Raw genomic sequence first — 21,944 nt, forward strand, 5'->3', positions numbered from 1 at the left:
TACCCTGGCCCACTTCTGTATGTAGGTATGTAACATTCCTACTTATTTTCATAGTTTGTAGGTAGTTATTTCCATACATTACATTTTAGTTAGGGCAACTGCACGTCATAGGTTGGTCGAGTTGTATTAAAATAAAGATACCTTTTTAACGATACCCCACACGATGGGGTAAGTCGAATTTTTTTTTTTGAAATAACTTTTCGCTGTATAGAAGAGGGGGTAAAAACTAATTATTTGTTGATAATTTTAAAAAACTAATTTTCGGATTATCATTATACATCTCTCAACAGACAGACAGATGACAGACAGATGGACAGGCATGAAGAAACTTTAAGGATTCCTAGTAGACTACGGAACCCTAAAAACAACATTTTATTATTTCTCACATTTAAATAAGATCAAACGATTAGCAAATTAAACCTCCTAAACAAAAAAAAAATCCGAATCGGTTCCTTAACATAATTAAAAACAGTTAAAAATATGAATTACTTAAATTATACGATTCATTTAATAATAAAATAGTATAAAAATTATGTAACGAATAGAAATAGCTTTTTTTTTTATCCAAATAAAATGTTGTACTCGATAAGATACGGATCAACGAATATTGCTGAACACAAAACATTATTATTATTTTTTATTTAATTTAACAACATCTACGAGCTCGCAGTTGGTCTTGCCTTTTTCAACATTTAACTTTAATACATTTAGCGTTTTATATTTTACATTTTAACTTAACATCAACAGACCATCGTTAAACTTCAAGCTAGCTGTCTTTTTGGAAGACACTTACTTTTTTTTTATTATGATGTATAATAAATAGAGAAACTGTTATATATACATACAATTGATCTATAGTATAAGATTTTTAATTTTTTGATCCTATTAAAAGCTTTACTAATATGAACATCTTGATTTCCGATTGTCGAGTCTGAATCTATTTCTCTCTCGGTTTCCTCTCTAGAAACAGTAGAGGTAGCCCGCCCTTCACAGTTTGTACGATGGCCGATGTGGGTTCAATTTCTGGGTGTCGTACCGTTGATGGTGCTGGTCGCACGCTGAAACGTGAGAGAATTGCAACCAATCCTGCGATCGACTGCATTAGAGCGAAGCGCTCACCTGTATTACAAAAAACAATCGATTAACATGCATCAAACTCGAATATACTTTATTCTAGGTCCTTCATAGTCATATTATATTATTACAAAATAAATTAAACTCATAACTATCACCAATTCCGAATTTAAATCATAATGAGAACCCTGCAAGATAATCAATAGATATTCTTTTCAACCGACTTCAAAAAGGAGGAGGTTATCAATTCGTCAGTATTTTTTTTTATGTTTCTTACCCCATAATTTTTTTTCTGTGTGGACCGGTTTTGATGTTTTTTTTTTTGTTTGAAAGCTAGTGCTTCCCGTTTGGTCCCATTTGAATTTAGACCAGTTCTGATGACGGTATCGATATGAAATGACCTAAGTCTTAAATTTGAATTATGCATGTGCGCGATAAATAGGTGAATAACTCAAAATCACGCCAACCAATTTTAATGATTCTTTTTTTTTATTAGAAACAATATGTATGAAAGTTTGGTACGATTCTGAGCATAGGATCCATGACAAAGTAACGGAAGGGAAGGGAACGGAACAATTCTGAGGAACACGTTAGCGATACTCGGCCGTATCTTTTATTTATACGTTATTTGGTTATTTGAGTCACCTTTAGTAACGTGGTTATGTTCATGTAATTGTTATAGTCGAATATTATAATCAACTAGCGACCCGCCCCGGCTTCGCACGGGTGCAATACTGATGCTAAACTTTATTTAAGACATCACATTGCAAACCTCTAAAATTATCAGTGTTTCTTTACTATGTTGCTCATGTATTATATACACAAACCTTTCCCTCGAATCACACTATCTATTAAAAAAAACCGCATCAAAATCCGTTGCATAGTTTTATTTAGGGCAATTAGGACAAAGAAAACGACTTTGTTCTATACTATGTAGTGATGGAACTCCTAAACGGCTCACAGTTAAGGTGTGATATGGGGCAGAATTTTTTACTGTCTTTTATCAAATTATGTGTATGTGATGTGATGTCATATGATGTACGACACATATTAGGTCTTTTGCAAAGTATTTTACTGAAGTCGACTACAGCTCTTTCGAGGGTGGTACCTTGTGGTTTATACCACATGTATTAAAGCCGCATTTTCTTTTGAAATTGTCCTCCAAGTAGTTTCTGAATCATATAAACGGCACGCTTAATCTATCCATATAAAGAAAAAAATATATAGTCTACACCAGCTTCACTTAAAATCAAAAAAGAAATAAAAATTTTAACAAAAAGAAAAACTTCAAACAAAACACTATTTTAGAACAAATAAATATGCACTAAAAAGTAATAAAAATAATTGCGTATTCAACATATTTTTTAGAGTCCTAAGTAAAATGAAATGAAAAATATTAGACTATTTAAAAGTCGATTTGCGATTATATAATGTACTTATAATGGAGAATGTTACTAGGTATGCCCAATCACTTGATTTTTTTTTCTCAGTAAAGTCTGTATGTAAATAAATACACTAGTTTTTGTTTTAGGCAAAAATACCTAGTAGTTTTCATTTTATAGGCATTCAAAGTTTCGAAAAATATGGAGTCCCACTAACAGCCACGCGAGTGCTGTGACGTCATTTCATAACGCGCCGCGCATCGCTTAGTATCAAGTCACCAGCACTTTTTATCATAACTCGGTTCCTTATCGAGATACTATTTTATTATGGAATACCTTTTTTTGCTTTTTATACGATCTACAATTAAGGTCATATACGTTTTTCATGTATCGATCACCGTTATCCAGATTTCGATAAAAAAACACGAATTTTGGGAGAAAAAATAGATTTTCGCTAATTCCTTTTTCCTCGTGAAAGATATCGAAAAATTACTGTAATGAAACTGATAGAGTGTGTTCCGACCCACAAATTCGTAATAATTACAAAAAATTATAATTACTCGTGGTCATTTTGTCACACGTTATTCGTCTTTTTCACGGATTATAGCAGCACCTTCGCGAATAACTCTTAATCTATTTTCGTGAATATCCTTTTTTTTTCTTTATACCATTTCTCAAAGACTATTTTGAAACCGGTATTTCAAAAGCACACCATGTAATCACGCCCTTGCTTTTCTATTATGGGAATGTCGTCTCCATACTTCTCTTCTGCAAATGTTTTATAACCGTTCTGATGTCAGAAACGAAATCTCCATTTTTTTGGTTCATTAACTCGCTTACAGATAAATAAAATTTTAACAAAAAGAAAAACCGACTTCAAACAAAACACTATTTTAAAACAAATGAATATGCACGAAAAAGTAATAAAAATAATTGCGTATTCAACATATTTTTTAGAGTCTTCCTAAGTTAAATGAAATGAAAAATATTAGACTACTTAAAAGTCGATTAACGATTATATCATGTAGTTATAGTTATTGGTATATTTGGAGCCGGTGTCAGCCACGGTGCCCTTGCCCGAACAATCACAAGAAAGAAGCGATACGAGCCCCTTGATTGATCCAGTATATTATTGTGTAAAAGGTAATTTGTAAAAAACATATTTGTTAAAGTATTCTCGTATTGTTTTTTGATAGATATACGGTAGGGTTTTATTGGCTGACACCGACTCCAAATATAACAATAATTATAACTACATGATATAATCGTTAATCGACTTTTAAGTAGTCTAATATTTTTCATTTCATTTAACTTAGGAAGACTCTAAAAAATATGTTGAATACGCAATTATTTTTATTACTTTTTCGTGCATATTCATTTGTTTTAAAATAGTGTTTTGTTTGAAGTCGGTTTTTCTTTTTGTTAAAATTTTATTTATTTTTTGATTTTAAGTGAAGCTGATGTTGACTAACTATTTTTTTTAATATGGATAGATTAAGCGTTCCGTTTATATGAGTCAGAAACTACTTCGAGGACAATTTCAAAGGAAACTTGCGAATAAAGCAAAAATAGACTTTCGAAAATGCGGATTTAATACGTCACGCGGCGTAAACTACAAGGATCCCTCGAAAGAGCTGTAATCGAACTCAGCAAAAAAACTTTGAAAAAGACCAACTATATTTCGTACATCATATGACATCACATCACATACACAAAATTTGATTAAAGATAGTAAGAAATTCTGCCCCATATCGCACCCTAACTGCGAGCCGTATAGGAGTTCCATCACTACATAGTATAAAACAAAGTCGCTTTCTCTGTCCCTATATCTTTAAATCTACGCAACGGATTTTGATGCGGTTTTTTTTAAAAGATAGTGTGATTCAAGGGGAATGTTTGTGTATATAAAACATGAACAATATAGTAAAGAAACACTGATAATTTTAGAAGTTTGCGATGTGATGTCGTATATAAACAAATTCTGTAGTATATTTAGTATCAGTATTGCACCCGTGCGAAGCCGGGGTGGGTAGCTAGTTGATTATAATATTTGACTATGATAATTACATAAACATAACCACATTACGGAAGGTGACTCAAATATCCAAATAACCTATAAATAAAAGATTCGACCGAGTATCGCTAACGTGCTCCTCAGAATTGTTCCGTTCCCTTCCGTTCCGTTACTTTGTCATGGATCCTGTGCTCAGAACCTTACCAAACTTTCACCAAATTACCCTTGAAGTATATATTTTATAATAAAAAAAGAATTATCAAAATTGGTTAACGTGATTTTCAGTTATTCACCTATTTGTCGCGCATATACATAATGCAAATTTAAGACTTATGTCGTTTTCACATGGATACCATCATCGGAAAAAAAAATAAAAAAAATGGGACCCCACGGGAAGCACTACCTTTCAAACAAAAAAAAAATTATCAAAATCGGTCCACCCAGTGAAAAGTTATGAGGTAACAAACATAAAAAAAAAAAAAAAAAAAAAAAAAAAAAAAAAAAAAATACAGACGAATTGATAACCTCCTCCTTTTGGAAGTCGGTTGAAAATTGACATTAGTTGGAGTTTTCTTTCAGAAAGGATTAAATTGCTAGTTAATAAGATAGACATATACCATCGTAGACTTTTTTGTAGAAATTATAGAGGTGTACAATTCTGTAGTACATTATTTTGATCTGTCTCGCAGGGTTCAGCCAGCGTTTATGTTTTATATACAAAAACCTTTCTCTCGAGTCACTTCGATTTAAGCGTACAAAGGGAAATAGGGGCAGAAAAAGCGACTTTGTTTTATACTATGTAAAGATATAAACTTGTACTGAATAATATGGCTTATTTATCAATGTTTTTTTTGACATGAGATATTATTTTTATTATGACTAATTAATTAATTGGCCAAGTTTAAAATTTGGGGCTTATGTCCCTATATCTTTTCAACTACGCAACGGATTTTGATGCGGTTTTTTTTAATAGATAGTGTGATTCGAGGGGAAGATTTGTGTACATAATACATAATACATGATCAATATACTAAAGAAACATCGATAATTTTAAAAGTCTGCAATGTGATATCGTCAATTAACAAATTCTGTAGTATATTTAGTATCAATATTGCACCCGTAGGAAGCCGGCGCGAGTTGCTAGTTACTGATAAAAAAGCGTGGAATTATTGTGTACTTCTTGAGATACACGTCCAATCTTTTAAGCCCCAGGGCTGAAAAATCAGAGATGTGAGAGACGCAACGCAACCGCCGTCATCGTCTTCTTTGAGACCATCACGGTTTAAAAAAAGCTGTTTTTCTGCGGAGCATCGCCGACATGATTGTTTTGCTGAGTGAAATCAATATTCGCACCCATATTCGTCAGATTGTCCGTGTAGAAATTTAGCCGTTTCGTAGGATATCGAACGATAGCCCCCTCTATGAGGATGACTAAACGGTCAGTTCGTAGAAGGCCATCGACTGCACCAGGGTAAGGGCTCAGATATTTAATATACCTGCCCTGCTGGACGTGTCGTCGTGTCATCATTATCTAAGCACACATCACTATCGTATTTATTGACAATCGCATAGAATGGTGTAAAAGTTACTTAAACAATATACATTTTCGAAAAGCTTTGGGGAATTAATGTCCAATGAATATTTTTTCCACTTGCAAATATTATATAATATCGACAGACTTACCAATACAGGCCCGAGGCCCACCACCAAATGGCAGGTATATGTATTTGTTATTATCATTAAAATTATTTGGATCAAATCTTTCCGGGCGGAATTCACTCGGATTGTCAAAATATTTTGAATCATTTTGCATTGATTTTATAGGTATTGTGATTCCTACTCCTTTATCAATGGTCAGATTTAAATCTTCAAATGTGTATTTCTGTGAGCACTTTCTCATTAAATAACCACCCGTTGGAAATATTCTCATTGCTTCTTTAAATGACCATTCCAGGTAACGCATTTCCTTAATAGCATCATAGCACAGTTTATTATCAAACTTTTCTAGAACACTATCAATTTCTTGTTGTATTTTATTTTGAATGTCAATGTGATGAGCTAGCTCGTGTAAGGTAAAACTAGTTGCTGAAGAAGACGTTTCAAAACCAGCAGCAAAAAAAACAAAAACTTGAGCCGCTATCAGATCATCATTCATTTCTAAACTAACGATTTCTGGGGTTCCATCTGGTTTTATTTTTTCTATCGAGTCGCCAACAATCGTGCCTTTTTTCTTATATTTAAGCAAAATATCTATGAAGTCATTTCTAGTAGATGGTTCATAGTTTCTTTGACGTAGAACATCGTGCACTAGTCGATATATTGCTTTTTCCACGTGAGTCAAAACTTTCAAGTTATTAAATATTTTGGGAAAGAGTTCTTTTAAAATAATGATAAAAAAATATTTAGGTCCGGCTTTAAATATAGAATTTCCAAGTTTTTGAAAAGTGGAGTTCTCCTCTTTGAGAGAGTCCGAGTCAAGGCCAAAGCCACAGGCACCAATAATATCAATCGTGTATCGCGCCATGAGTTCGCGAGCATCGATCTCCTGTCCTTCCGAGGTGGCGTTGTGTGCCCACATCTGCAGCCGTTCAGCTCGTTCCACGATTAATGGAAACATGGCCTTGAGTTTGCTACTCGTAAAGGCTGACGTCATCCGCTGACGCAGTAACCGCCAAAGATCACCGTCTGCGAAAAATAAATTCCGAAGCAAAGGTTCCATTTCAACGGTATTCTTGTTCAATCCACGCGCATAAAAGTTGGCAAAGTCGGTTGTGAGTATTCGCTTCGTAATTTCAGGGTCCCTAATGACAAGTTCGGGACGAGATGCTCGATAAAATCCTACCACTTTCTCCGATGGATATTTCCAATACAACTCCTCTGCCATCTCGCTCACACTTTTTTGCATAAAATAATTTCTTGTATTGTTACCGAAAAAGAGTACTGGCTTTTCATGTTTAACTTGTCTTCGTTCCCAGTACTTGAAGTTTCTTGTTCCGTATAAGTATAGAACCAAAAGCACAGTTACCGTTATTATGACCGCAAGCATTTTATCGTCTTAAATTAGAATTGCACAAAAAGTATAGGGATCATATGGTGGAAGTCTTGAAGCGTATAAGTATAACAACAAGCTAGTCATTAGCTGCAGAGGAGAGCACGCGAACACTTTACTTAGATATAATAAGTCCATCACAGTTTTCGTCGGAAACTATATATAGCGCATCATAAATTAATGCGTTTTCACTTCGCTAAAGAGTTAGATAACCTTAAATAATTTAATTGGATAATAATTTTTTCAGTATAAAGTAAATTGATAAGTAATTTAAATATTTATTTAAAAAAACAGGTTGCCCAAAATTTCGAAATAATTTGTCTTATAACATATGAATAATTTGAATATCATTAGAGTCTTATTTTGAATGTCTTACTGCATTGTTAGACAACCATATTGTTTTCTTAGACATTTATTTGAGGTAAAAAAGGTATTTTTTGGGCAAATTTATGCAATAAATGTAATTTTTGAAATACAAAAGCATTATTAGCAACGTAGAACAACAACTAATACATATAAACGTCTCACTCTTAGCATACTGATACTGTTATATTTTTTTAATAATTAATTTGCACCAATATTTTTCAAATTTTTTTAGTGATAATTTCCAGATGGTGCAAGCGGCAGTCACTTAAGCTACAAACTCGAAATAACAATTAGTACACCAAACTGTACTATCAAAGAGCTTTTGTATCATAAAAATTCTACTAAAACAATTTTGATTTTGAAGGGGAAAGTTCTTTCAGCGTTTGTGAATGAAATGTGAAGCAGTAGAATTATTTCAGTAGTAGGAGCTTATAAAGGATTGGCTAAAAAGAAAACGCTAGGAAGCCTCAACAATTAGTTCTGAAAAAGGTAAGTGGAAATCAGTAACGTATTGAATTCTAAGTACTGTACCTGATTGCACTGTTTTAATCAAATCACAGATGGCATGGGGATTTCGTCTTCCAGATCGGCCATAATTCCTTTTATCTTAGTTTGGTTACAATAGGCGCCCCTGTTTAAACTACACCAGGGTCTGAAGTCCTTACAGTTTCCCTCTCTAACACACGACGGCCCTAGCACCCGTATTTTGAATCCATGAAATGCTGATGTATTTCGTCTCAATGCAATGTTTTAATCTGTGTGAGTTATTGAATTTATAACGTATATTTAAATCAATTTTAATCATGTATTGAAAATAATTGTGATAGTGCTTTTGATTAGCAATTCGACGCTATAATTTGGGTAATTCTGTGCATGTATTCAAACAACTTCCACTACAGGAAGTTGTTTAAATACATGCACAGAAGGAAAAAAAAACCGGCCAAGAGCGTGTCGGACACGCACATAAAAGGTTCCGTAGCTATAAGATCGAAATTTAGCAATCTCTATTTCTACCCTGGCCTACTTCTGTATGTAGGTATGTAACATTCCTACTTATTTTCAAAGTTTGTAGGTAGTTATTTCCATACATTACCATTTAGTTAGGGCAACTGGTTGGTCGAGTTGTATAAAAATAACTATGTATGATACAAAGTCCGCTATAGTTTTCGTTGAAAGTACTTACAAAGTAGAAAATTGGACAATTTTGAACAAAAAATTAAATCAAATCAAGTCACTTCGAGCATCGTGAGTCTGGCGGTGAGTTTTCACTTGAAAATGTTATTTATTTTAGGAATATTGGTAGAGGGTCAAATGAGTCACCTAATAATAAGTCACCTCGAACGTTAATAGACATATGTAAGAAAATTAACCATCATTACATCGCTGTACCAAAGTTAGTAACCAAGATGTTATGTACAAGGTATACAGTTGGTAGTTCGTACTCTTCGAACCGTAACAATACTACAGCAATACAACAATACTACCGCAAAACAGCAAAACCTACCGTATTGCTGTTTTGCGGTGATATTTGAGAGTGAGTGGTACTTAATTAGACAGACTCGAAAAAATCCCTACCGCCAAATTATACACAAAACTCTATCACCAACGCAATACAATACTTTTGATACATTGTGCAGCGTGTGAAAAACAGCGTTATGGTGAATAAAATGTAGCAATTCACTATCATTGTTTTTAATTTTCTTGTCTCAAATCCCTTTAAAGACATAGTTTCGCTGCTTCTCTTATGTTCTTTTGTTCAACCAGCGTATCGGACATTCTCCATTCTCATACCACAATCACTTTTGATCGCCAGTGACAATCCGCTTAGAAATTCCTCATTTGAGTACTGGCACATAGATACGTATACTCGTATGTATTTACACTTATTAAAAATTGACACACGAAGGAAATTAAAACACAAAGATTTATAAAAAGATAACTACTTATAATATATTTATTATTGTATAAACTTTAAGAATAAAAGTCAAATTGTAATGTTTTTTAATTGTACTTCGTAAATGCTTATATCTCTTTATTATAAAATTAATTCGTGGTCAACTAGTACATAAGGACATAGGCAGAAACGCTAGCAATGCAGTATGTAATTTACTAGTTTGTTGGTTTACTACAAGGCCTATTAATTTGATATTATATACTGCTATATGTCAGCAAGCGGTGATTAAATGATTCTTATCACTTAATTTGATGTTAAGAAATCATAAAAAATAATTCAACTTTGAGACTCAATATCAAAGCATTTAATAGTGTATCTTTAATAATTTATTAAGATAATAAGAAGAAGTAATTATATCCAAAATTACTCTGAAATGACTAAATAAATTATTAGGATTTTTCATGTTAACTTAATACTTATAGAATAGAAATAGCTTGGATTCAATGTTACATTCTTTATAAGAAACAAAGGATTTATGTTAACATAAATCAGTCGGTTCGATCAGCTTTCTTAGGAACACTGTAGAAAAGTTAACAGGTGTAATAATATTATTTACATTACTAATTAAATTACCGAATTTTTCGAGTCAATCTATTGGCTTTTGGACTTCCTCTCTTGGAACAAAAGTGGCAGGCCCCCTTTTAAAAGTTGCACGACTCCCGATGTGGGGTTAATTACTGGATGACGTTGCGTAGAGGGTGCGGGTCGTACGGTGAAACGCGATAGCACCGCAGCCAGCCCAGTGAGAGACTGCATCAGCCCGAGTCGCTCACCTAGATTAAACACATCAAACTAATTATAACATAACACATACACATACACACACACACACACACACACACACACACACATACACATAACACAACTCCAAAGCAAATATCTCACAGAAGAAAGCTAAAATTTTGATTGCATTATGTTTACTTAAAGATATAAAGACGTAACAGTTTCTTTGTCAAACACTGAGACATAAGGTGAAGAATATAGATCTATATATAATCTTGTAAAGTAGTCTTTTTATATGTGTGTTCGGTCCTATCTTGAAAATTACGTTTTTTTACCATATCTCGTGATACGAAAATTGATTACATGAGATACTTTTAATTGCTTCATTTATACTCAGCAATTTAGGACCACGCACTATGCATTTTTACTTATCGTAAATATTGTGCGGTCGCTTAAATTCTATAATATAAATTGTATAAAAGAATTATATTTTATAAATTATGATTACATATACATTGCATGAATTCATACTTCATTTAGTTAAAAGAAACGTGTTTCAAATAACTATAATATGTACCTATATGTTTTATAAAATGTCAAACGTATTTCTTACATGGAGTTTCTATGATATCGAATCAGTTGGAAGATATGATATTATTTTAATAAGGTGCCAGTATAAAATAACATATAATTGTCTATTATAAAATTTCTCTTAGTATATAGAAATATCTGGTATTTGAATAAATAGGTTAAGGGATATGATATTAAAATAAGATATTGAATTGAAATTACCAATGCATGCACGAGGTCCAACACCAAATGGTAAGTATACATATTTGTTTTCACCATTATAATTCTTTGGATCAAATCTTTCAGGTCGGAATTCATTTGGATTATCAAAGTACTTGGGATCGTTTTGCATTGCTTGAATAGGTATAATCACTCTTACTCCTTCATCAATGGTCAGATCTAAGTCTTCGAAAGTGTACTTATGTGCACACTTTCTCATCAAGAAACCTAGTGATGGAAACATTCTCATCGCTTCTTTGAATGTCCATTCTAGGTACTGCATTTCCTTGATAGCGTCATAACTTAATTTGTTATCATACCTTTCCAATACTCTATCAATTTCCTCTTGCACCTTATTTTGTATATCAGGGTGATGAGCTAGCTCGTGTAGGGTAAAGCTGGTAGCCGAAGAGGAAGTTTCGAAACCAGCAGCGAAAAAAACAAACACTTGAGCCACAATCAGATCGATATTCATTTCTATCGTTGCTATTTCTGGTGTTCCGTCTGATTTCTTTCTTTCTATTGACTCGCAAACAATTGTTCCTTTTTTCTTGCATTCAAGCAAAAGATCTATAAAATCATTTCTACCTGACGGTTCATAGTTTCTTTGACATAAGACTTCGTTCACTAGTTGATATATCCCTTTTTCCACTCGAGTCATAACTTTCAAGTTTTTGAATATAGTGGGAAAGAATTCTTTCAAAAAGATTACGGAAATTTCTTTAAATCCCACTTTAAATATAGTAGCTCCAAGTTTTCGAAAAGCGGAGTTTTCCTCTTTGAGTGAGTCTGAGTCAAGTCCGAAGCCGCAAGCACCGATAAAATCAGTCGTGTATCGCGCCATAAGTTCACGTGCATCAATCTCCTTTTGTTTAGAAGCGGCGTTGAGTGTCCAGATCTGCAGCCGTTCAGCTCGTTCTACGATCAACGGGAACATTGCCTTGAGCTTACCACTGGTAAAGGCGGGCGTCATTCGTTGACGCAATAACCGCCAAATGTCACCGTCGGCGAAGAATAAATTACGAAGCAAAGGTTCATTTCCATGGCTATTCATGTTCATTCCTCGCGGATAAAAGTAAGCAAAATCAGTTGTGAGTATTCGTTTGGCAATCTCTGGGTCTCTAATAACAAGTTCAGGGCCAGATGCTCGATAAAATCCTACCACTTTTTCCGATGGATACTTCCAGTACATTTCTGATGCCATTTCGCACATACTTATTTGTATAAAATAATTTCTTGCATTGTTACCTAAAAAGGGCACTGGCTTGTCATGTTTCACTCGTTTTCGCTCCCAGTACTTATAGTTTCTTGTTCCGTACAAGTATAAAGTCAAAATCAAAATTGCTACTATTATTAACGCAAACATCTTATCGTCTTAAATTGTGTTTGTGTTACAAACTAAACCATAACAGAGGGAAACGCGCAAAGGCTAACACGGACTCGAGTATACTAAGTAGTTCACTGCCTTTATTGGATGTAACTATAATATAACATAGCGAATCATAAAGCAATAAGTTGACGTGAGATTCAGTAAGATAAGATATACGGTTTATAAAAAATGTATAAAGGAATTGATAAGTCTGATATAAAGTTATAAATATGATAATTATTATTTTTTAAATATAATAAACAAGTCTATCTTTTGAACTTAGAATAATCCTAATGGATAACTGTGCAATAAAATATTAAAATATTACATACATGTAACGTTATGTAGCCGCTTTAAAACACATTTTATGTGTTTTGAAGTGGCTACATCATTCCAACATACCTTTTTAGATATTTAAAGATTTTATCAAAAACTTGTAAAGATAAGCAAACCATAAAAAGTAATTATCCCACTGCTAAGCGAAGAATTTGCCCTCCACACAAAAGTTTTGAAATTATAATAAATAAATAATAAATATGAGACAACATCACATACATTACTCTGATCCCAATGTAAGTAGCTAAATCACTAGTGTTATGGAAAATCAGAAGTAACGAAGGTGCCACAAACGCCCAGACCCAAGACAACATAGAAAACTTATGGTAATCTACATCGACTCGGCTGGGAAACGAACCCGGGACCTCGGAGTGGCGTACCCATGAAAACCGGTGTACACACCACTCGAACAGGGAGGTCGTCAAAATTAAATTAGCTTATGAATTGGCTTTTTTACAATTGTGTACACGTCATAAACGTTTACAATATATAATATTAATGTGTTAATTCATATATTTTTTAATCAAGTCATTTCGACTCTAAAATCAAGATTAAAAATCACACATAAAAACAAACACTTCGTAATACATAAAATGTTACTAATATTACGACTATTAGTAGTAGTCTAAAATTTTACCGAAGTTAGAATACTAAGGGTATGGATCTGTTTACGGTTTATCTTTATATAAAGAATAAGACGATTTATATCTAGAAAAATTTTTATAAATAAAAAAAAACCGCCTTCAAAAATTAACTAAAAAGAAAAAAATAATCAGTTACATCCATATCCAATTTACGATTTTTTAATCACCTCTCAAAGTCGGTGCCAACATTGCTATATATGCATATAGGTACATAATACATACATACAAAAACTAAATCTATTTATTGTATAGATAACACCATTAGACAAACCTTACTATCGATACAAATTAAATGATTTCAATATAGGAATTTATTTACTTTGTTGGCACCGCCTTCAAAAGGTGATTAAAAAATCGTAAATTGGATATGGATGTAACTGATTATTTTTTTCTTTTTAGTTAATTTTTGAAGGCGGTTTTTTTTTATTTATAAAAATTTATTTACTGCTTTTCAGTGTTGTTTTGTTATTTATAATTACAATTGGTAGTGTTTGTCATTCACTTTAATGCCGTTAATCATTGAGGAGTTCTCCTGGTAGTCCACCATCAGCTAGACTTCATCATAGGCATGTTTACTAACATCAATTGCTTGACGACTATCTTAAAGAAATAGAACTAAGCCTGTAAAATAGTTACTTACTAATAGGTTCTGATTACTAGTTGTGGTCTTCATCATCAGTTCCACTTCATCAAATGTCACTTTTCGTGAGCATATAACCAAGGCACTTTGAATAAAACCAAAATCACTATAGGTGTGCCTATAAAATTTGAGGAGTTCCCTCGATTTCTCCAGGATCCCATCATCAGATCCTGATCTCCTGACAATGGGACCACCTGTAAAACATGCCCTTTCAAACAAAAAAAGAATTGTCAAAATCGGCCCAGCCATCTTCGAGTAATTCGGTAACATACATAAAAAATAAAAAAAAAAAAAAAAAGGCCCCGACGAATTGAGAACCTCCTCCTTTTTTTGAAGTCGGTTAAAAACGACAATATCATTGGGATATTAAAAGAGCTAAAAAATTCTAAGCAACGCTCAGGAATCCTACAACGTCAGTAAAAAGATTACCCTCATGAGATAAATCCTCGGATTACCAATATTAATTCCTGAAGTCCTTGTAAATGTAACTAACCCACTCGCAGGTTGAAAATGGGATAGGTATAGAGTCCCACATCTTAATTACACACGAAGCACATGGATTGACTTTCGATTCGAATTGTGTGATTTGTAGATACACAACTGCATCTCCCATGTGATCGATGAATTTTCATGTTTCAAATTCCAATGCACTGTCCATAAAAGGAGTCTTAGTTCATCTATTAGACTTTCACAGGCATTAATTTCGTCAGTTGATAAGTTTGGGTGTGTGTAAAGTGTTTTTATAGACATATTCAAGTTTAGCAGACAATTTAATAAAAACGGTTATTTTAGGTGTAGAGATCATTTATAGACCGTGAGCTGCTATAAGGTATTTTGTCCCGCAAAAATCCGTAAAAAGCAAAGCCATTAGTGATCAATAGGTAATGTTATTTCCTGTTATAATTGAATTGCACCGTTGATTTAATCAACGGTAATAATGCAAGTTTTTTTTATTACCTCGTGTACAGTCCCTAATTTGACTAAACATAATGAATTAATAATAAAAAATATTATCACATATAATTTTACCAACAAGATTTTTTGTATGGAAATAATAAAATAACAGCCATATTAAATAATTCTATTTAAAAAAAAAAATTACAAAATCTCTGCTCTTTCACTTAAATACTAACTGAAATTAGAAACATCTTTCTGAGTATTATCAGTAAAGTCGGAATACTAATTTTAAATGATTACAATACATTTATGACACTGTCAAGCATATCCAAAATTGTTAATTTTGAGAAGACACAAACAAAAACACATAGAAGTAAGGATAAACTTATAAAATCCAAACCTCAACCTCTTGAAATTAATACTTCCTGGGACAGGATATGATTCTTGATCAGTATTAATATAGTACCTTTGAACCATTTTAGTTTTAAAGAAGTAGTTTTGATGTTTAAAATATGTATTATTTGCAAATAATACAATTATTATAATATGAGTATACATAGCTTTGAGGCATTCCATGCGTATAATTCCATACAAAGCTGCAGTTATGAAATTAATAAATTAATGAATTTGTACTCAGTGTTACAATTATAATTCCAAAATAATTATAGGAGCTTTGTTAATCTAATAAAATCTCTATGTAACCTTATTTTATATTATACCTTGTATAATGTTACGTAGACATTTTATGAGTTGTTCTATTTTGTTTGTAATCTTATTTCGAAAAAACGTAATTTACGAGACTCGACATACGTTATTCGGTAAAGTGATGATTGAGGGGCGTATCACGCTCACGCAAGATTCTCAAACTTGCGTGTGGCGCCCGTATGGCGGCGCGGCGTCGCCCCCGGGTGCCGAGCCGCTGACGCAGCTCGTAAACACTTGTCAAGTGGCCCGCGCAGCCCGGGCTCGGCCAGCAACGACGCGGCCGCTGAGAGCGCACACGTGGACACGAACCCGTATCAACAATGGATTATATATCAGAGGGTTGATCGAAACCGATCCCGCAGCGTGATGTGCGTGGGGCGGGTTGCCCAACTTCGTACGAAACGTATAATTTTGACACGCACGATGAACCCTACGCGTGCGTACAGTACCGCGCGTGTTGCCTGCGCGGACGCATGTGCTTAAGATTTGTTTCTGTTTTGAAACATCGCTTTCGAAGATCGTGAGATAATTTTTTTTCGAATCGAGTTCCAGGAAATAATTGTGATTTTCCTTAAAAGCCGTTCATTTATCTTTATTCTTAAAGGTAAGACATATTACATTATATATTTTCTTAACTTTTTACGATGCTTTATGAGTACAAATATTGCTACTATTAAACATAGGCAAAAGTTTTTCTTTTATATTTTCATAATTTGCCATTTTGACATGGACTACACTGATTATAAATAAATCAATACATGAGCATATTTGTTATGGCTTTCCTTGCAAACGGGAAAAATAAAATGACATTTTAAGAGGATAGATTAAAGTAGTAATTAGAGAGGTAAAGTAAGTATTATTTTTTTGTTACAATTTTAAGTGTTATAAATAAAGCGACCGATTTAAATTTAAGTTATTGAAACTAAATAGAGTATGAAAATAGTTAAATTCTCTATAACTATATAGCTAACTCATGACACCTAAGACGCCGTGGTTGGCAGCATATTGAAAAAGTAAGGCGTTTATACTTCTCGCAGAGCTCATTCAATCTTATTGGCCTTTTTAAAATATAAACAAAAGATTTTGGGTAGAATCACAAATATCTTCAAATATTTAAAAATTGAATTTTATATTCACAATTTACTTTTTGCCGTAAATAAACCATGTTCGAATTGAAAACTAGAAAAAATGTTAAAAAAAATTTGTTGATTCCAGAAATTGATCATTGCGTATGACATATCATTGCGTATATCAGGTGTTAATCAATAGGTTTTATTTCTACCTAAGGTATAGAAATGAAATATTGGATAATACTCGTATCATCTGAATAATTGATTACCCATCATCCCTTGTCGGTGTTGCTACTTCACGGACTTCGATACATATAAGCTAACGATCTATAGCCCATAAGATTCTTTTATTAACGGACTATATAATACGAAGGATGTTTTCATTCGAATCGACAGTTCTTGACGTTACCGCTTCCAAATAATACTCCATAACTCGTCTGCTCTGTAATATTAAAATAGATTGTAATTTTGTGCTTACTTGTGTATATATTAAATATTGTGTCTACTAAGTGCTAAGTCTCGTTTAAAATTGTGGGTTTTACAAGTACAGAAAAACAATTAAACATTTACAAGCTTTAAGTTTTTTCACAGCAGATTTATAAATATTTTGTATTAATAAATCATGTTTGAGTGTACAAAACAAACAATCTATAAATATATACTTAATATAGAAATGAAGATTTCGTTTGTTTACACACGCCCAGAATCTACCAAGTCCCATCTGAAGAAATCTCTAAGCGTTAAATAGGCCATTTATTGAGAAAGTTTGTAGATTATATAAATACTCACAATGTGGATACGGGCGGTGCAGTAACATTTGAATGTGAAACTACATGGAGAAGTTAGTATGTAATATTATGATGACATTAATCATAACTATCAATTATCTTGAATAATACGTTTTATAAATTAATTATATATACAAACTAGTAGTTGTCCGCGGTTTCGCTAGCGTTTTAGAGTGTCGGTTGTTATGTTTTAGGCAAAAAAGTACCCTTTGCCCTTTCTTGGAGTTCGAGTTTGCTAGATACCAAATTTCATTAAAATTAGTTCCGTGGTTTAGTCGTGAAAGAGGGACCGATATACAGAGTTGCTTTCACATTTATAATATTAAAACAGATAAATTATAATTTATTTTGTGGAGTAGAGATGGCCCAGTGGTTAGAACGCGTGCATCTTAACCGATGATTGTGGGTTCAAACCCCGGCAAGTACCGCTGATTCATGTGCTTAATTTGTCTTTATAATTCATCTCGTGCTCGGTGGTGAAGGACAACATCGTGAGGAAACCTGCATGTGACAAATTTCATAGAAATTCTGCCACATGTGTATTCCACCAATCCGCATTGGAACAGCGTGGTGGAATATGTTCCTAACCTTCTCCTCAAAGGAAGAGGAGGCCTTTAGCCCAGTAGTGGGAATTTACAGGCTGTTGTTGTTGTTGTTGTTGTGGACTCATTATGTATGAGGTGATCATTTTTCAGATACTAAAAGTTTCGATAAAAATGACCATATTAAGTTAAAAAAAAGACTTCCAAGTGACATTTTTGTTCAATATCAAAATCGTATATGAACGTGTAATTGTGCTAAATGAAATGTCATTTTTTTTAAAGTATCTATATTGTAAACTACAAAATAGTATATATGTCTGGCGTAAGAATGAAAACCAAATGTTTCACCAAAAGTGTAGTTATAATTAGATGGGGCGATTCCGGCATCCTATGATCCGCGTAATGATCCTGTCAAATGTCAGTGCTGTCAGCGAGCGCAACGTCGCTTAAATAAATTAACGAAGACCCATATTTAATTAATTTTGTCTATTATTTCATACAATAATAAGAGATTCATACTTTTTTTATAACTAGTCACACGTATACCTTCTTCAAAAGTTTCTTGTGTATATATATATTGGTTCGCAATTTTTTTTTATTATTATACATTTCGTAATCAAATCAAACGAGCAGTTACATTTAGATAATCGACTGAGTTTATAGTCCGTATATATCTTAGCCTGAAACATACTAAATTTGTCTGTAATGAATTTATAAGAAAATGTTTTACCTAGTCTCGATAGATTTGAGAGTAACCTGAAAATTAATGAGAATGAATAATATGTTTAACGAAAAGTCTTTTAAATTTCTATTGAAATGATTTCCCTCAATTCTTTCATACTACAAAAAGTAAAAAAAAATAACGATGTTTGACAAATAGCTCAAAATTCTATGTACCTAATTGTCTGATTTCACTACCATTTTTATACAAATTACCATCAGCATATCATACAATAATAGACATAAAATGCTTCCATCTAAGAAATACGTACGTATGTACGTTTTTAGGTCCAGCTTCCTGTTTTTACTACTGTAAGATGATACAACATAAATCACGTTGGTTATACGTGACGTGTGACATTTCCATAACTAATTTTAACCTCACATAATAAGAACCAACTTAATAATTTAATTAATTATCTATTGTATAATATTCTACTAAAACCTCTTTTGTTACAATGGGATTACAAATCAGTCATTGATCCACAACCGAAAACGACAAAAAAATCGTTATTTCAGAATTGTTTACCATATCAGGTAATAACAAACAAGATAATATATATGTAAATCTCTGAGGATGTATGTGGTCAGTTTAAAAATGAAAGAATACGCCCCCCCCCCTTTCTTATCCCCCCTTCGCCTGTCAGAGCGGTGACAGTGAAGAGTAAGGCGCGCAGCTGCGGCGAGGAGGAGACCCGCGTAACCTTTGCGCGATATTCCGGGCGAGCTATTTGCGGCGGCTTGCAAATAGCATCGCGCGCCAACAGACCACTGATTAACTTAGACCCTCCTATACTTGGTCACGTAGACCCACTGTCAGCTTCAGCTTGAATACTTTAAATATCTTACTTAAAATCGTATATAGACTTAGATAGAACGTTTGTTATACGGACGAACGGCTTTACCTAAAACGGACTTCTAGCTGATTAGACGTAATGACGATTCATCTTTTATCGAAAATGACATCTATGATACCGAAAAACTGTGTTTAATTAAACGTCATTTATGAGTAAGGTAACAACGTCAGTTATTTCGTTTTATAAATGAAAATGAATTACAGATAATGTATTTATTAGCGGGGACATTTCTTATGATTTTATATTATGTTATTGTTGAGAAGTTATATTTTTTAAACCGGCGAAAAGCTAGAAGAGCGTGCAATGAGTTAGGTGTTAATCGTTGACTTTTACACGGGTGGCGCCGACAAGCGGTGTAAATCATGGCAAGCTGGTCGGCAAGATCAAAGTGCTTTCTTACGATTATTGTGGAGTCCGGACTTTGTGCCCACTTTGTGCACAAGTACGCGTTTAATTAGCTATATACCAAGACGGCTTTACGACTACAGGGAAATTCGGAATGTATTCATATTTACGCGCGTAAAAGCACTTAAGTCTGATTCGTAAAAATAATAATATCGAAGTAAGATGTTATTGAAATGCGGTCTGGAAATTATTTAAAAATGTAAATATTTTTACATTATATACTATATTTAAGTCGATAATTGTTAATTTCATATTTTTAAGTTATTATGTTTCTATAATGAGCGGTCTAATTCGCACTGATTACTTCCTAAGATGTATGCATAACTTAACGTAGTTAATGAAATTAAATGCCCACTAATTAATATAATGTATACCACAAATAAAAATAATGAAATCCTAGAATTAAACACAAAAAATAAAATAAAATTTACAATAATGTTTAAAACAAAAAATATGTATGTATATATAAACAATTTTTAACATCTTCATTCATAAAATTAATATGTGTTACCTACATAGGATACTTCTAACAAAATAAAGTAAAACATCTAAGAGCTCTTTATTATAATTTAACATATATTACAATGAACAATGTTTAAAATTAGGTTTGTATACGTAATTAAATTTTGATTACTTTATGGCGGAATATTATAACGAGATTGTTTATGATGTGATATTAGTAGTAACTCTCGAATGTTGCAATAAATAGTTGCCATATCTTTCCATTGCTCGACGCGCCCGCGCTCGTCCTCGAAGCGAGCGCATTCCACCACTTTAATCCTGTCGATTCCGAACGAAACGTCTATCCTTCTGTATATCACATAACTAAATGTATCTTTAAATATTTCATAATTTTCAGTATATCTATTTGATTTCATATGAAGCTTATTAGAAAGTGACCCATTTGAATAATTAATTATAAGTTTGTCACGATTTCAACACCGACGTTGACTTTATGAGTAATAAAAGTTGATACTTAAACGATAACTAATAATAATCATTCAAATTTATTGTATCGTTAAATTCGGGTCCTTGTATGCACATATGGGATTTGAGATCTAATTTTCCCATTCCAAAGCATGTGACTGGTTGTATGGTACTAAGAGATATTTTAAGTTTTTTCCGTACGTGTGTAATCAGTCAAAAGACTTTCAGTATAGTAAAACAAAAAACATACCCTATTATATTCGGCTTCTGACAAAGGACTTTCTTAGGTTTGAAATTAGTTCTACGCTGTTCCTCTGCGGGTTTCCTTACGATATATCCTGTACTGTCGACTACAAGATTAATCATCATCACAGCGCTTGCTCAGATTTATAAGCGCGATTTTTGTTTAATGTGACAGAACAATATGATTAGTAATTATTTGACAACTACATAACATCAACAAGTAGCTCTCAGCTTCCTTCGCTTTTTAGGGTGTTGGTTGTCATGTTAGGCAAATAAGTACTTTACTTTCTTGGAGTTCAAGTTTGCTTCATACCAAAATTCATCCAATCGGTTCAGCTGTTTGGTCGTGAAAGAATAGACAGACTGAGTTACTTCCACATTTAAAATATTATTATAGATTAAATATTGGTGACTTCATTTACTAATTGAAATATATTTTTTTATTACAGA

At 33.0% G+C, this 21,944-nt stretch overlaps 2 protein-coding genes across 2 annotated transcripts; both read right to left on the reverse strand.

Annotated features, from left to right (window-relative positions):
- Positions 1–930: 930 nt before the first annotated feature.
- Positions 931–7,516, reverse strand: LOC124534823 (cytochrome P450 6B7-like). The gene is made up of 2 exons (XM_047110842.1): positions 6,154–7,516; positions 931–1,119 (listed from the first exon to the last, which is right to left on the reverse strand). Exons 1-2 carry the CDS (start codon positions 7,514–7,516, stop codon positions 938–940), a joined length of 1,545 nt encoding a protein of 514 aa, XP_046966798.1. The 3' UTR covers positions 931–937.
- Positions 7,517–10,278: 2,762 nt separating this feature from the next.
- LOC124534821 (cytochrome P450 6B6-like) lies at positions 10,279–12,824 on the reverse strand. Its single transcript, XM_047110841.1, has 2 exons — positions 11,355–12,824; positions 10,279–10,612 (listed from the first exon to the last, which is right to left on the reverse strand). Exons 1-2 carry the CDS (start codon positions 12,715–12,717, stop codon positions 10,431–10,433), a joined length of 1,545 nt encoding a protein of 514 aa, XP_046966797.1. The 5' UTR covers positions 12,718–12,824; the 3' UTR covers positions 10,279–10,430.
- Between the last annotated feature and the right edge of the window lie 9,120 nt (positions 12,825–21,944).

This window comes from Vanessa cardui, chromosome 13 (genome assembly GCF_905220365.1).
Source record: "Vanessa cardui chromosome 13, ilVanCard2.1, whole genome shotgun sequence".
Lineage (NCBI taxonomy): Eukaryota > Metazoa > Arthropoda > Insecta > Lepidoptera > Nymphalidae > Vanessa > Vanessa cardui.